General features: G+C 38.8%; 1 protein-coding gene across 1 annotated transcript; it reads left to right on the forward strand.

Annotated features, from left to right (window-relative positions):
- Positions 1-1246: 1246 nt before the first annotated feature.
- On the forward strand, positions 1247-14501 carry LOC117490524 (adhesion G-protein coupled receptor G4). Its single transcript, XM_034140288.1, has 29 exons — positions 1247-1420; positions 2051-2302; positions 3187-3287; positions 3415-3476; positions 3620-3659; positions 3968-3993; positions 4500-4654; positions 4735-4911; positions 5012-5085; positions 5164-5231; positions 5318-5351; positions 5732-5754; positions 6042-6187; positions 6300-6429; positions 7615-7715; positions 8274-8478; positions 8558-8723; positions 8996-9142; positions 9291-9416; positions 9538-9583; positions 9659-9762; positions 10385-10506; positions 10784-11052; positions 11172-11289; positions 11668-11746; positions 11954-12155; positions 12619-12720; positions 13275-13439; positions 14091-14501. The coding sequence occupies exons 1-29, from the start codon at positions 1258-1260 to the stop codon at positions 14225-14227; spliced, it is 3540 nt and encodes a 1179-aa protein (XP_033996179.1). The 5' UTR covers positions 1247-1257; the 3' UTR covers positions 14228-14501.
- Positions 14502-14520: the final 19 nt, after the last annotated feature.

Below are 14520 nucleotides of genomic sequence, written 5' to 3' on the forward strand. Positions count from 1 at the left end.
TTGCATTTTTAGTTTTAAGTGTTCATTAATGTGCATTGTCCCTGCTAAATAAACGATTAAATGAAATGACAATTGAAATAATTTGACTTGTTTCAGCGATAGAAGACTGTGTCTCACTCTAAACTCAGTGTTTGTTATCTTTTGGATTACAGCATCCGTGCGAAAGTCACTGTGTTGATTGTAAATATGTCTGGAATATTTAAAGCAAACAGTAGTCAAACTATGTACTTCTATATAGTATATAGTGCATGTATGAAAGGTCAAAAGCTTGAAGCCAATGTGAGAAGTTAAAGCAAACGTTAAACACTCGCTGTTTCCTGTTTTTTATTTACATTAGTTTCTATGGGTTTAGGTCTGACAGGACAATAAATTAAAAAGATACCAGCTTGGACTTTGAGAAACTGGGATGGACATTTTTACTGCTACTTTTCATTTTAGTATTTCAAGATTAATCACTTTTTTTTTTTAAATAATTGGCAGATTAATGTAAAATGAAAATAATCACAAATAAGTAGGCTCTGCAAAATGCTATTTAATATATTTTAACCTATATTATTAAGAAATAAATCATAAAAGCAACCAAATCACTTACTTGTTTTTTAAAATAATAGTTTGTTGCTGGGTTAATATATATACCGACTTTAAACTCCAAGGTTTCATTCAAATCTAGCTAGCTGTGTACAGATCAACAGTACTGATTTAACATTGCACTGGCATAATAATGTCAAACTAAAAATTGATATTTTTTGATATTTTGTACTGATCAAAAACAATGTAGCAGAACCAGATATATTGTCTTTCTACCCATCTTCTTTCTTATCAAAAACAGCTGCCTGGCAAAAAGCCGCTTCAGAGATAAAACACTTAAACCGTCACAGCTGCTCTTCAGATCTCATGTGCTGCACGTTAATGATTCACTGTGTTTTCTCTGTTTCTGTCAGTCTCTGGGCTCAGTCTATGGGGGGAGGAGGTTCAATTCACAACCGTGTGCAGCAACTGGACACTAAAGCCTCAGGTCTCCATCCCCCCCCTGCAGGAGCTCACCGTCTGCCTGAACCTAAACTTTGAGGTACTGACGATGAAATAAGTCTAATTACATTGCTACGGTACACCTTTGAGGGGCACATTTAGAAGACTACACGTTATTAGAATAACATATTATCTTTTAACGACCATATCTAGACCGAAGAGGCCGCCTCTTCATGGACCGCCTTCATGTACAGCCACCCTGAGTTCCAGACAGAGCTGGGCTTAGGGATGAAGGAGCGTCGCTTATTGGTCTGGTTGTTTGGATCTGAGTGGTCGTCTACGCATAGTATCATCCTTCATAGGTCACAATGGTACTCGATGTGCCTGACCTGGAAACATAAAGGCAGACTGGCCCTGTACATTGATGGCCAGCAGAAGATAATCACAACAGGTGGGTTTAGTATTAAACGACTGGGTTACAAGGAAGGAGGGCTTGACACAACATATTCATTGCCAATACACAACCTTGATCAGCCGATACCAATCCAATACCGTCTCTTTCCCTCTCAACTAAGCTGTTAATATTACTATTGTTTGAATGCACTTGGCTTACCCCAGCTATCTAAAACTGTCATGCTCAAACTGTTAAAGAATACTTTAGGCCACTAAAGGAAAAAATAAACAGCCCACAATAATAATGCTGCTTCTTTTTATTCAAACTTTCACCCCACCCTAAATCGACTTTTAGCCGCATTTTGGAATTTCCAAGCACCATTCAAACATTCAAAAGAGGAATTTAAATTGCAAAAGCTTAAGTTCGAGTATTTAGAATAACTGAGGAATTATAATTCCAATGTCAGATACAGGATACGTCTAAAAGCTCAATATAACCTCAAGGACAGTCATTGACAGATAGTTTAAGCCAATGGTTCATATCCGATTTCCCTTTTTTAACACTCTAATATCCAATCAAGTGATTTCGGCCAGTATACAGAGTTTCATCAAGTGTGTTCCATCAACCCTACATGACAGGACGCTAGATGCCCAAAAATGTGTTTTCTTCTCCTCTCTCACGATGTAGATACTCCCTCCCTTTCCCGCAAACTGTCCCCCAATGGGACGCTTACTCTCGGTGCGTCCCGCAGCGTGGTCAACGGTATTACATTTCCTGCTCTGGTGGGCAAATTATCTCTGTTTCGGCTATGGGGGCGAGAACGCAGCAAACAGGATGTGACATCACTGAGATGCACAGAGGGGGACGTTGTGAAGTGGGCGAGAGACAACTGGGACACCCCGGTCTGTGATGTGTTTTCAAATTCCAGCCTGGAGTGTGGTGAGTCCTCTACTTTAACTGAAATATGTTTCTTCAGTTTTGTGTGAAATGATATCAACCCTACGCTAACCTCAGCACCTGCAAGTCGCAACAAAATTGATATTTTCGCCCTTGGGTGCGTCCCACAGTGTTTACAACAGACAGTGGTTCACTTTAATGCGGTAAATCACCTGTCAGTTTCTTCAAGCGTTTTACAGCTTCGTCCAACCGTGGCTGCCTTTGGTTTACAGTGTGTCCTCAGCCCTCAGATTAAATATTGACCCCCTGTCTCTTTGTTAGTTAAGTAAATATTGAAGCCATTCTGTGATCAATAACACTAAAATCAGAAGCATTAATCATACAGCTGTCATACGTTGTTATTTTCACTCTGCTAGGCAGGAACCTGCACTCATTTTCAACATGCGAGTCCTGAAATGCTGATATTCATTAACCTTTTTTAACTAAATAACCTTTTTTTTTGTAAATCACCGATTATAATTCTTTAGCCAGAAAAAGCTATTAACCTGTCAGAATTACACAAATCTTCATTTTCATTTTATTAAAGTATTAATTAAGTTCAGTAGGATCAGTCATGTACACCGCATTAAAAAAGGGTAACAAAGACAATCTACAGACTAAAGATAAATATCTGACTCATTTGAATACAGAGGTTATATCAGGAAAGTTTATACCGTTGATACTATCAATAACGGGACGAAGTAGTTCTGCATCAATTGTTTCAGTATAAGCGCGATTTATTGCAGTCTTGAGTTCTGCTTCGGAATTTTTAACCATACTTGATATTCATAATTCCCTTGTGCATATGTTTTAATAGTTACTGTTTGTCCTTTACTTTTTCTTGACTTACATTTACATAATGGTGTTTTGTATTCTCCGATTGGCAGAATGGTCCGTGTACGAAGTGAGACTGATGTTTCTCATCATGCGCTCCGATGGGAAAAACAACACAGAGCTCTACACGGCCAGAGACATCGCACATACCTGGGTAAAGAAACAAAGGAGGAACCTCAAAGAAATATTTTACTACCTGACCTACAGATATTCCGGATGACTTTCTATAAACACTGTAATTGTTTATTCTCACTGTTGCTTTCATGGTGTTGTTCCTGCAGCTCAGAACGGTTCTGCCGATCACCTTCTTCCTAAACAGAGTGTCCGTGTTCGAAGTACCCAGGTATGAGAAGATTGGAGTTGTCTCAGTGTATTTTGTAATAAAATATCTACCAATGTCATGTTGTGTCCCGTCAATGAAACCCTATTTTATAGTATACGACGGAGAGGTGGAACCAATGGGAGTTTTTGTGATCTTTTTCGCAGATCCAGGAAAAACAACAGCTTTGTGAATGAAAACAAGCTGGTAAGAAGCACATTAAAGCCTACACATTGATAAAAGCATTAGAACACTGTATGTGCTCTTTGGTGGTGCTAGTAATGGTTTGTTGACCAATTCTCAGTTCAATTTTATTAATATCGCCAAATATAACAAATCACATATTTGCACTATGAGGCAATATTGGCCAATAAATTGTTATTAAGTAATTTAAAAACTATGATATTTGTATTACCCTCCAAACTCCATTATCACTTAGGCTCTAAGCATATAGGAATTTTCTCAGTGGTGATATTTAGTAAACCTTTGAAATCTATGTGTCTTTTATTCTTCAGGTGCGGTGGTCTCCCTCTTCCAAAAGGTAATATGGTCCAGGGTTACTGTTTCACACAATGATTTATTTTTTAAATATTATATAATCGGATAATGGTTTGGCATTAAGAAAGTCAACTATAGGGGGCAGGATATAATTATAGATCAAATAGTGTTCCTTTAATTATACGATATATCTATCTGCAACGTAACATATTATTGTAATTATGTTTCTTTTAAGTTTATCTAAATAGCTTCTTAAAACTTTTAATTAATCACATTTGTATTTCAATAAATCTGCTGGTCTGAATCTTGTACAGTGAGGCAGAATAAACTTAAGAGAAGTAAGACTGAGTAGAAAATGACAGTAAATCAAGGCAGAAAGTAATCAGTACTTGCAATGAGTAAAATAAAAACAGTCATTGGTTAAACTGCTTGTGAATTATGTCCAAACTAAGACCGTAACATATGGATTCATTTCAAGGGATCAAAAGCCTAAAATAGGTTAACCACCGCAGCAGAGGACAGTATAAACCCTTGATGTCTCCCCTGCAGGTTTGACTGCCTGGTTCATATCAACGTTATCCCCAAGCTGAACGTGGCAACCGTGAAAAATATGATCCCCACAGAACTGAGGAGCATCTACTACGACCCCAAAGAGAATCTCCAGCTGCAGGCTGATTGTGACAGCATACACACCACACCTGTTGGTAGGAAATCACACTCTCCCATGTGTATGTTTTGCAGATTAAGTCCTTCTGGTTCACAATTATCATTCCTCTGTTTCTAGAAAGTTTCTCCGCTGTTACCATGAGTCCTTCTGGAGAGGTAACAGAATCCTCTCCAGTCACAACCACCACATTTAAAACCACAACATCCATTAAAACGACTAGCACCCCCACAAGTGTCCCTACCACTGTAGCTCCAGTCACAACCTTGAATACAACAACCCCGGCAAATGTCTCTGGTCAGTCCGATTATCAGTTTTGTGTGGATTATTACATTATTGTATTAGTTGTACCCTACAGGATACCTAATTGTTTCTTTTGTTTGGATCTCCTCTTCAGAGCTGTATTTTGAGGTTAAGATGAATATTACCCTAACAGGAGACTCTGACCCAGGACAGACTGTTTCCACCTGGGTAGGTCTGATGATAAAAAGGTTCTTCAGGTCTGAGTAATATTGATTAGTTGTTAATGTAACATTTGACTCTCCACAGCTTAACTCCAGTCTACCAGATGACATGATGATGGTGCTTGACCTCCAGCTGCTCCCCAAAACTCAAAGGTACAGTATGGGATGTACAGTAGCTGCCAGAACATTAACTCAACATCCTATTCCAGAAAAATGTAAATCACTGATTTCACTTTCAGGCATCAGCATAAACTGCAATCCACTGCTAACAAAGTAAGTAACCATAAAAAGATCTAGTCACAATTAAAACTTTAAATATATGACATCTTTTGCATGATCTTTGAGACTATTTTTCTATATAAGAACTACACAAATATGCTGGTAGGCAAACTTGATATTTGAAATAGTTTTCTCTATCCTAAAAAGGTATCAATTTAGAAAAATGTAACAAGACAATGAGATAAATTAGAACAAATATAGCAAGATGAATACATTTCACAGGATTTGAAGCCTGATTTTACAATTGGTATTACGCAGGGTGGAATTTATTTAACGAATATGCAATTATTAACATTTTTGTAACCATTGTATGTTCTGTCTTGAACTGCCATTTGTTTATAAAGCTGTGTAAATATTTGTATTCTTTTTGCCAGGTGTTTGGGCCCAGCATTTCAAGGTATGGATATTGAGGCTCTCCACAATTTCACCTAGATTTTGGACAAATGAAACCAAAGGAAAAGGAATACAGTAAATGTGGTGGAAGATATACAATGAGTTGATCACTAAACTGTATCAGTGCTTTCTTTCTCACCTTGCATCCTAATTTGTGGGGTTCAATTTAGATTTTCAATGAATTTTAAGGATTTATACACCAAATGTACCCGGAATGTTTTACTACATGATAAATCATAATAGGACAAAAAGAGCGTTTTGCATAACACATTGAACTTCTACTGTCTGCAGAGAGAGCTGTATTTTCCAGGTTTTGGTCATGATGTCGCAGTTGAACACACAGGAAATAAAAACACAGATACGACACCTACTGCTGACGCCCTACATCAACGAATTGATCTCCATAGAAATTGAGGACATACAGATAAGCCGCATATGTGAGTGAGGTTCAATAAAGGTTACAGAGCATATCGTTTAAAAGAGGAATACAATTACATTCTATAAGAAAAGACTATCCTCTCCTTCTCTTTTTCTGTCTCTCTGTTGTAGTGATAACTAAGTGCAACGCAGAAAGCCACCTGACGATGAAAGGCCTGTTTGTGTGGCCAGACACTCCAGGAGGAAAAAATGCATCTCAGCCGTGCCCAAAAAACCCTCTATGCCACGCCAGACGACACTGGTGAGCGCTAAGACAGTTGATTCATCTCTGATACCAAGCCATTACCAGTTATAATCAGAGGTGACGATATGCTCCTTTGGCGGCTTCTATCTATTTGGTTTCATTTAAAATGTAATTTATTTTGTTACAGCACTGTTGGTAGTACAATTTTTCATTTCAAACCTTTATTTAACCAGATTGGTCCCATTGAGATCATAGATCTCTTTTTCAAGGGAGACCTGCAAAGGAAATAATAAAAGCAAAGGAAAGACATCTTTGGTCTCTGACTAATTGTGATGGACATTTTCTACAATATTTTCACAATTAATAAAGCCGAAGATAATGATGAACAATGAATCAAATCTCACTAAAGATAACTGTTAGTTTTAGAGCTAATTACAATTTCACACTAAAATAGAAGCACTGTCACTTATCTGATGTGCTGCTGAATCCATACTTAAAAAGGTTTTCGTCATGGCAGTGACATACAGCAATATTGTATGAGAGGATTGACACACACTTAGCGCCAAAGATTTGATCACTGAGGTTTGACCAATATCAGTATTTTTCAAGCTAAGCCTTTTCTTCTGTCAACTGCAAGTAACTGACTTCTAACCTAAGAAAGACAAATGAATATATACAATGGTTATATCAAATGTGCAGGTAAATTGACATTTTCACGGTATATGTTTCCTGTGGAGCTGGCAGCTTCTTTTTTAAGCTCTATACTATGCATCGTGTCTTCTCTGCTTACAACTGTCACTTATCACTGAACTCATGACCTGCAGACCCTTTATCATGCAGGCACGCTGAGAAAAGGCTAAATGTGTTTAGCTGGTTTGCTTTGTCCACATGACTCTAACCCATGAGTGACTGCAGGCCTATTTCACTATTGATTACATCCGTTGGTATATATTTTTATCTGCCTCTCACTGTGTTTAGGGCCCTTTCTGTTTGTTGACAATGTTTATTGATGGCTGCTCATAAGCTGTAAGAGGCTAGGCTGTAAAATCATTAATCAGCAGGTGGGTGTTACTAATGACCGAGTTAATAGATGTGTAATTCCCAGGATCAACAACCTCCCAGCTGTCTAAAATCTGTCTTGTGCAAATATAGATATATTCTAGAACATATAGAAAAAAGTACCATCAAATCTGTTTGAAAAGTGTTTTTTTAAAGCCCTCTCTCCACCTGTTTGTTTGACAGCAAACTGTGCCACAGAACTCACTGGCTGGTCTCAGACCTGGAGGACTGTGGTCTGGTGGTGGAGACCATCCCTGATCTGAATCATGTTGAAGTCACTGCTGGTCTGTGGGACACTTTTTACTTATTTGCCTGTCTCATGTTCTATCGGTCAGCTTATACATATTCAATCTCAAATGTATGGTTCAAAATGTAATGCCAAAGATCCAAAAAATCCATAATCACATACTGTATTTAGTTGCCTAAAAACAGATGTATTAGAGGAACGTTACAGTGACTTGGTTTACTTGCAGAGAATATTCATTTTTTCTTGTCCTTATTCCAAAAGAGATACAAAGTTCTTTATGCGGCTAATTAAAATAGGTATTCCAGAAATATTATTGATAATATTCCAATTAATATGATGTCTTAAGCGGAGAAAACGACACTAGGAATATGGTCTAAAAGGGAATATCCAAACAGAATATGCCATTTACCAGATGGCAGTGACACCAGGGATACTGTCATGTTGGCACATTTTGTTGAGTGTTGCTGGCATGCAAAAATAGTCAATGTTGCTAAGTTCAAACCTGTTTTGTAAATTTAAATCCCCATAACAATCAGTGTAAATACCAGGATTTTTTCAAAGTAAAAACACCACATGTTGTATCACTCATCTGCAGAAAATGCACTGGAGGTGGTGGAGATGATTGAGGATTTATTGAGCGACCACTCCACACTGAACTACCAGGAGGTGGCCACAGTCCTCAACAAGCTGGAGGACATTGTGAATCTCAGCAGGGTCACACCATGCCTGGGCCAAGCTCTCATCAACATCATCTCTGACATACTGGAGTCTGACAGCAACCTGGTGCCTTTTACTAACATGTAAGGAGGGAAAACTGAAGGGACTGGCTCAGATTTTCTGTTTGACGTCTAATCACTTTCCTTACTGTTTCCTCCTCAGGATCCTCAACATCACAGAGGCAGTGGGAGACAGGATGGTGGGCTACGAGGGCTCCTCCACCCTGACTGCCCCCTCCATTGCTATCTCAGTGGTGGATGTAGTTCCTGGAGAGTTCAGCAGTTTAACTTTCGGAGTGTCATCTGACCGCGCAGGCAAAAAGCCTGAGGTTAGTAAAGTGACAACAACACCTACAAATGTCCTCTATATATGGATTGGTAAAGCCAACTGATTTCCAGAATCCATTTAATAGAACAAAACTATAAGGTATATATAAACGGATCAATCTCTTGATTTTAATGAATATACCCTTCATGAAAGTATAATTCAAATGATGAAGCCCAGCCATAGTCAGTAATTGTTTTGACTGTTGTTTTTCTTATGAAAGCTGGCTGTGTCTGAGCTTAAAAGAGCATTAAACGTTTTTTTATTTCTGTGTAGATCTTCATCAACAGCTATCCCTTCAACCGAACAGTGGCTTTCATCTCCCTGCCGTCCGTCCTGCAGCACAGCTTCCCAGAGAACAGCTCCACCCAGAGCCCACCCAGAGTCAAGTTTCAGTTCTTCGGCATCCCAATGCTCTTCAAGGTAATAAATAATAATATAAAATTAAATATAACACATACAATTCCAATAAAACATTTATTTGAAACCCTCAATGTTTCAAATATACTGGGTAGACTCTGTTATATATTAAAAAATCCAACTTGCATACACATTTCATTCTTTTCTTCAGAACAGCCAACAGGGGCACGTCCTCAACACCTTTGTGGTTTCAGCCAGTGTGACCAACGCCAGCGCTCCAATCAAAGACCTGGATGAAGACGTGGAAGTCATGCTCTACCATCTAATACCCAACACAGTAGGATCAACGGCCCACTAAAAACAAGGCTATACAAATAAAATCTGATACAGAGTTACCACTGCTGTTTATGTAGTGATTAAACACATTTGATTAACAAAAACAAAAATCTCTGTTGAAGCTTCACAGGGACGTGCAGTGCGTGTACTGGAACTTCAATAAAAACAGTAGGTCCTGATTTAAATCCTCACTGCACTTGCTGGATGGACAGTGTGGTACTGAATGTCTGTGTCATCACATAGATGGACACGGAGGCTGGGATGATGACGGCTGCAGGAAAGACAACAGCAGCTCTCAGTACACAACGTGCCTGTGTGATCATCTCACACACTTCGGAGTTCTTCTGGTATGCGTTTATTATATTTCTTTCCTGGATAAACGTTGGCTCCACAGTGACTTTAGCATGCTTATGAGTTTTGGTAATGGTAGCAGTATTAATATATGTAGTCTTAGAGAAGGTGTAAGTGGTTAGACTCAGATTTTACCAGCAGAGGGCGCTCAAAGCACAATACAAATTAACTACTGTCAGGTAAAGTTTGACCCAAATTATTTTTGATTAGACAAAGTCATTGTAGGACATGCTTCCTGTTCTAGAGTACTTTCACAAAAAGGCAAATGGCATTGTAATTTATCACAACCTTGAGCATATAACTTTGAAATAATCAAATGCAATTAATCTATTAAATAATGATTGCTAAGGCTTGTGAAACCTATAAATGCTGACAAATGTACTGCAAAACTGCAAAAATATCATGGATATATCTCCTATTGTGACAGCAATTCACACTAATTAATATTTTCGCAACCATTTTTCACATTCTAGTGCTTTAGTAAGCTAATCATTTGAGTTGTTCACGTCACATACTTTGTATTAGATACAAAAGCAATTACTGTTAGTTATTTGTGATACATGAGACAAATAAATACACTCTTGCTCATAAAGCCTTGTTGTGTGTTTGTGTGTGTAGGACGTCTCCAGGACTCCGTTGGACCCGGCTAATGAGCAGATCCTCACCATCATCACTTACGTTGGATGTGGAGTCTCCTCAGTGTTTTTGGGAATCACTGTTCTCACCTACACAGCTTTCGAGTAAGACTCAAACCTCTGAGTTGTTAAAACCTCCACCAGGGAGGTCATGTTTGCAACTTGGTTTGTCTGTTTGTTTGTTTGTTACTATCAGCTTGTTCCTACTAGATTTTTTTTTAACCTTTGTGTAGTGTGTAGCATAAATAAAGAGAAAATAATAACCAACCATGTGTCCTAAATGAATAACAATAATATAATTTAAGCATGACCAAACAACCACTTAAATGTTGTGATGTTTCTCTGTCTTACCTTTCGTTTTCTCCCCTTATCTTCGTCTCAGGAAGCTTCGTCGGGACTACCCCTCTCAGATCCTGATCCACCTCTCCCTGGCGCTGCTGGGCTTGAACCTGGTGTTTCTGGTTAACTCGTGGCTGTCTTCCTGGGGTCTGTACGGCCTCTGCGTGGCTGTAGCATCCACAATGCATTACTTCCTCCTGGCGTCATTCACCTGGATGGGGTTAGAGGCCGTTAACATGTACTTTGCACTCGTCAAAGTCTTCAACGTCTATGTGCCCTCTTACATCCTAAAGTTCTGCTCTCTGGGGTGGGGTGAGTCGTTTGTTCACCTGACTGACATAACATTTTGTTGCTGGCCAGAACATTGTGACCACCCTAAAAGTAAATCAAAATTATTATTTGCTATAAATGAATTTAAATTGTCCCTCCAGGGATTCCTCTGGTTATCTGCATCCTGGTGCTTATCGTGAACAGAGAGGCCTACGGCAGTCACCTCTACACACACGGTCAACAAAGCCTGAAGACAACTCTAGACAACTCTGACAACTTGTGAGTTTATCCTAAATTAATTATTCATGTCCTGAGGCATATTTGAAACACAGGGGTTTCAATCAGCAGTGAGACTGAAATAGACAGAATTTTTCAATCTTGTGTCAAGCAAACTTCAAAACTTGACTGGATTTTCTCAATTATTAAACAAGAGTATAAATACATTATTAAGATTATATTTTGTATTATTGTCACCAACAGTTAAAGAAATATTGCAAAAATGTTTGTAATCCTTTTGGATACATACAAGTGACATATCAAGCTGGTCTTAATAAAGTCAAACTAAAAACTGAAATTGATATCAAAACTTGAATTAGCTGTTTGATAGCCTCTAAATCATTCCTACTTGTTTTCATCCCTCTTTCCTTGTCCCCTCAGCTGTTGGCTCCAGGACGATCTGACATTTTACGTGTCCGTGGTTGCTTATGCCGCGCTGGTCTTTCTCTTCAACATTGCGGTAAATAGTTATAACATTTGCCGAACTGTTGTCAAGATGCTCATACTCCTTAAAGAATGGCCTATGCCCACATCTTAAATGGTAAATGTATCACAGTATTTTGCTAATTCCCTTTTTTCTTTTCATTTTTGAGGGCACTTGCCTATGTATCTTAAAGTCTATTGTTTTCCTGTATTTAACTAGATCTTTCTTTGAATCTCCTTTTAGGTTTTTGTCGTGGTTCTGATCCAGATTCGTCACATGCGAGTCAACAGGCCGGCTGGGATTCGCAGCGGACTCATGCACGACCTGAAGGGAGTAGCCAGTATCACTCTGTTACTGGGACTCACCTGGACTGTTGGCTTCTTCACGGTGGGACCAGCCAGAGTAGTTCTGTTCTACCTTTTCGCTGGACTCAACACCCTGCAAGGTTGTGGTTTCAATTGTTCTACAATCAATGAAAACCATGCTGGATAATATCTAAATATGTAAATGTACAGCATGTAAAGACCAATGCACAAGAATAGAAAGACATGTTGGTTAAGAAATTGTTGAAGAGGAAGGTTTACTAAACACATACGCAGGTTTCGTCAACATCCCACCTCATGTTCACAGTTCAACAGAAACCAACAAAAAATAAAGAAGTTAATCCAACAGAGGCTGAATGATGCAACTATTTCACAACTGCCTTTACCTCAGCTGGCCTTTGTTATATTGCCTTCTTTTATGTCTGAGAGTGACGCAAAGAAACCCTTTCAACTTCTCACTTCTGGGATAGAAATGGCTTGCTCGATCGAGACTACAAATAACTGCTGAGGGCCAAAAGAGCCACCAAAGATCCAATATTGTCCTTCCAAGCTCATGACCTTATCTTTCTTTTATGTATTTTCCAGGACTTTTCATCTTCCTATTCCACTGTCTGATGAAGGAAAATGTCAGGAAACAGTGGAGGATTCACCTCTGCTTTGGACGTTTTCGACTTGATGAGTATTCTGGTACGGCAGCCAAACATAGCTTGATGTTGATTCAGAATCAGAATACCTTTATTAGTCCCACGGAGGGGACATTTGCGTAGTTACAGCAGGAAAAAGAGCCACAGACAGCATAATGTTACATATGTTAAATATGTGACATGCATTAAAAAAAAGTACTAAGTTATGATATAATAAAAAATTAAAAGTTACATAATTTAAAATACACACCTTGTAAGGAGTTCTAAGGATTTAGCAGCCAGGTATATATTACACAGTTATTAAAAGCATTTATATATTGCACATAGTTTGTTGGTATTCAGCAGCAAGGGGTGATATAGTCTGTGTTGTGGTGTGTGTGTGTGTGGGGGGGGAGGGGTCAACTAGGGGCTGTGCTGGTTGTATAGTCTGACCACTGCAGGAAGGAAAGATCATCACTCAAGTTACATTTTTGGTGACTTGAAGAAATATTGTACTGTCACTGTGTTTGTGAAAGCACAGTTCCTCTTATTAGGTTAATAAATTACACTAAAGGCAACTCATGGCTTTAATGACCTGTTATTTGTGTTGTCATCCAGACTACAGCAACTCGGGATCAGTGGGAGTGACGGCCAAACCCAAATCAAATCCTCCAAAAGTGCCAGTACCATCGGTGGATTCTGTGAAGTCCAGCTCCACAGAGAGCACATCAGCGTCCTCTGACTCCAGCCAGAGAGACTCGTCCTGCAAGAGACCAAACCTGGGTGAGAAAATGAGGCCCAGTTATTCAAAAGTAGCATACATCCTTATTAAACTCATAGTTATCAGTCTTACAACACTGCTTTCACTTTAGCACACTTGAAAGCCTGAAAGATAATTATAAACAATGCATTAAGTTCAACACTGATATAAATTGAATACAAAATAAAAGCCATTTCTGAAAATGTGCTTTGAGAGATAATAAGCCGAGGGTTTGGCTTCCATTTTATTCCATAATGACTTTTCTTTAAAACCCAATTATCATCTTTTGACATTAAACTCTTAATGAAGGCCTTAATTCTCCTCTTTTGTTAGACATTTAAGGTTACAATTAAAAGTTCTCATTCATCTTGTAGGAATATGAAATGATGATGATCACAGATTTAGTCATAATCACAGTCCCTCGGCTGCCAGAATCACAGTGAAGGTCACTGCATGCATTAATGAGACTGCACTGACGTTAAATAATTACACGGAAGCCTTTGTAATGGGACCTAAGAGGACATCATTGTTATTTTTGAAAGGTTTCCTTTCCCACCTGTCAGCTCAATTTAAGTTGAACCCCCAAATCCCAGGCATGAATTCTCAAACCACATTTGAGAACATTTCAGATTTTCACATCTCAAATTGTTCACAGAGGTTTAATTACCTTGCAGGCCTTTTCGTGAATTCCCTGGCTCTCCCTCGTGCCCAGAAGAGCCCCTCTGATACAGGAGCTCTGCCCTCCCCCAGGGGGGAGAACCCAACACCTGGCTGGAGGAATCACTTGCTTGGCCAGCAAGGAAACAGATAAAACACAAAGAACCACAGACACATGCAAATGCTAGAAACTGACATGAAATCTTGAAGACCGAAACAGCAGTTTTAACATGCATTTGTTTTTTAACATAAGATAGATATCAAATTAATTCCTTTGTAATCCAGCTTCATTAGATCATTTTATCGTGCAATCCTATTGTCTTTTTGTTTTTGCCAACTACTGATAAAGAGCCTGTAATTATGAAGTCATGAGTAGTTGCATCAGTTCCAATGAGGAGTTGGTTGCCAAGCAACTGGTGAGATGGAGCCATGGTGACAATGAACCAT

Source organism: Trematomus bernacchii, unplaced genomic scaffold (genome assembly GCF_902827165.1).
Source record: "Trematomus bernacchii unplaced genomic scaffold, fTreBer1.1, whole genome shotgun sequence".
NCBI classification, from domain to species: Eukaryota; Metazoa; Chordata; class Actinopteri; order Perciformes; family Nototheniidae; genus Trematomus; species Trematomus bernacchii.